General features: G+C 39.8%; 1 protein-coding gene across 11 annotated transcripts in view; it reads left to right on the top strand.

Annotated features, from left to right (window-relative positions):
* The window catches only part of Rcbtb1 (RCC1 and BTB domain containing protein 1), a 41444-nt gene that overhangs the window by 27004 nt on the left and 12090 nt on the right, over positions 1-2350 (top strand). For all 11 annotated transcript variants that reach the window (XM_078016030.1, XM_005330208.5, XM_040281545.2 and 8 more), the window contains one exon: positions 2201-2327. In XM_078016030.1, coding sequence (XP_077872156.1) covers positions 2201-2327 — 127 coding nt within the window. The remainder of the gene's footprint in view (positions 1-2200; positions 2328-2350) is intronic.

Raw genomic sequence — 2350 nt, 5'->3', positions numbered from 1 at the left:
TCAATGTCTTTAGTGCTCTCTCTCCCTCTCTCCCCCTCTCCCCCTCTCTCCCTCTCTCCCTCTCTCTCTCTCTCTCTCTCTCTCTCTCTCTCTCTCTCTCTCTCTCTCTCTCTCTCTCTTCTGTGTGTGTGTGTATGTGTGTGTGTGTGTATCTCGACACATGATTAGAAAAAATTTAGTTTGCTGAATGGAACTGTTTGGCTCTTATCATACACAGGTAGCATGTGTAGCCTAAGTGCAGCTGTATAACATGTCCTGTGATTTCTATACACTGCTCACTGGACCTGTTTATAAAAGGCTTCCTCTGGTTCTTGCATCTTAAGATGGCCTAGACATCCTTTTCAGAACAGTGTTGTGACATTTTCAGTGTTAGGTTTGGAAAAAATGTGGTTGCTGATTATTTCAGTCCTAGATGACTTCTTTCCCTTCCAGCCACTAAGTCAGAAGTGTTTTTTTCCTTCTAGGTTTTGATCTCAGCTGAATGTTAGGAAGAAGGTCAGATGGTGAATTCAGATCTCTGGGGAATAATTCTTCTCTGAAAGGTGCTATACTTGTCACTGGAAACAAAGAAGGGGTAGGATCGTTTCCACCCTGTGACAGATGCAGAGGCAGTAGCACTCACCAGAGTTTCTGTTTAGGATGGTGACGTAGCCATCTCCACCTCTCCAGTCTGCCCATTATAGTCATTTCCTGTCTTTGGTCCTATAGTGATCCAGGCTTAGAATCAGGGAAAGACTGGCTTTTGAGAAAGTTTCCACTGTTTGTCCTCAGCCAGGAGGGGTTGAGGCAGAGCTGTAGGTCAATGTTAGAGGGCTAGGGCAAACCATATTTCCGTCCTCATTTATTAAGTTAAGCCTGGGTTTTAGCTGAGCTCTTTGGTTAAGCCACTGTTCTCAGCCTGTGGGCAGTTGAAACCTTTCTCCAGTGTCCATAGCAGCTTTTTTCAATGCTCGGTGAGGACCTCTGGAGTTTATTTCTGTTGTCTGCCTTCTTTCTTTTTCCTTCCTTTGTGTACATGTGAAGAACATCTTTCATGAGTTCACTCAGGAGCCTTACTTTCCTTCAGGATAGTGCAGTTCTGCTTATATGGCCTCATCACAGCAGTTCTTGTTTTTTTTGAATACTGATAACTTGAAAAATTATTTTATTTAATTAATTAATTTATTTTATTGGTTATTCAAAACATTACAAAGCTCTTGACATATCATATTTCATACATTTGATTCAAGTGGGTTATGAACTCCCATTTTTACCCCGTATACAGATTGCAGAATCACATCCGTTACACATCCACATTTTTACATAATGCCATACTAGTGACTGTTGTATTCTGCTACCTTTCCTATCCTCTACTATCCCCTCTCCCCTCCCCTCCCATCTTCTCTCCCTACCCCATCTGCTGTAATTCAATTCTCTCCCTTGTTTTTTTCCCCTTCCCCTTCACATCCTCTTATATGTAATTTTGTATAACAATGAGGGTCTCCTTCCATTTCCATACAATTTCCCTTCTCTCTCCCTTTCCCTCCCACCTCTCGTCCCTGTTTAATGTTAATCTTTTCCTCATGCTCTTCCTCCCTGCTCTGTTCTTAGCAATTCTTGTTGAGTGATGTCGCTTGTAAAACTGCACCCGTGTTACTAAGTGCATCTGCTTAGTTTCTAGGTTGTGAGGATTGCTTATACATTGATTTTTAGGGTTAAGAGGAATGTTTAGATTTTAGATGATTAGGAAAAGCCATGTCTCTGCTTAAGAACCTAACTGCTTAGCATGACCACTTGGTAAATTTTTTTCAGGCCTCCTTGATTTGAATATTGCCACTTCAAAAAAGAGCAGAGATGTTATTAGTCTTTCACTCAAAGAAAATTGACATATTCTTAGTCCTAGAAAAGAACCTCCTCAATTGTGAGGGATTTACTATAGCCTTTTGAACCCTGTAACTGGATCTTTTTTACACTCATTTCTCATGACTAAGCATGTAAGACTGGTATTTGGCTTATCCAAATACTTATTGTTATGGTAGTTTGTAGATGTAGGACACTTATTTTAATATTGTGAAATAGATTTGTCAAATAACTCTCTTGAACAAAAATTGAATTTAGCCACCATGCTGCTGCTGCTGCTGATCTTTTGGAAGTCTTTCAGATCTTAAATCTGTCTCCTGAGCTTTCTATATTATATTAATAGTGTGTTCGTTGCCTTCAGAGCATGAAGACTTTTTAACAGTTGCAGAGTCACTGAAGAAAGAATTTGATAGTCCAGAAACTGCTGATCTCAAGTTTCGAATTGATGGAAAATATATTCATGTCCATAAAGCTGTTTTGAAAATCAGGTATTTTTCAATGAACTTAGAGA

This window comes from Ictidomys tridecemlineatus, chromosome 6 (genome assembly GCF_052094955.1).
Source record: "Ictidomys tridecemlineatus isolate mIctTri1 chromosome 6, mIctTri1.hap1, whole genome shotgun sequence".
NCBI lineage: Eukaryota > Metazoa > Chordata > Mammalia > Rodentia > Sciuridae > Ictidomys > Ictidomys tridecemlineatus.
The sequence above is the reverse complement of the archived record's forward strand: the minus strand, read 5'-3'. Positions and strand labels throughout refer to the sequence as shown.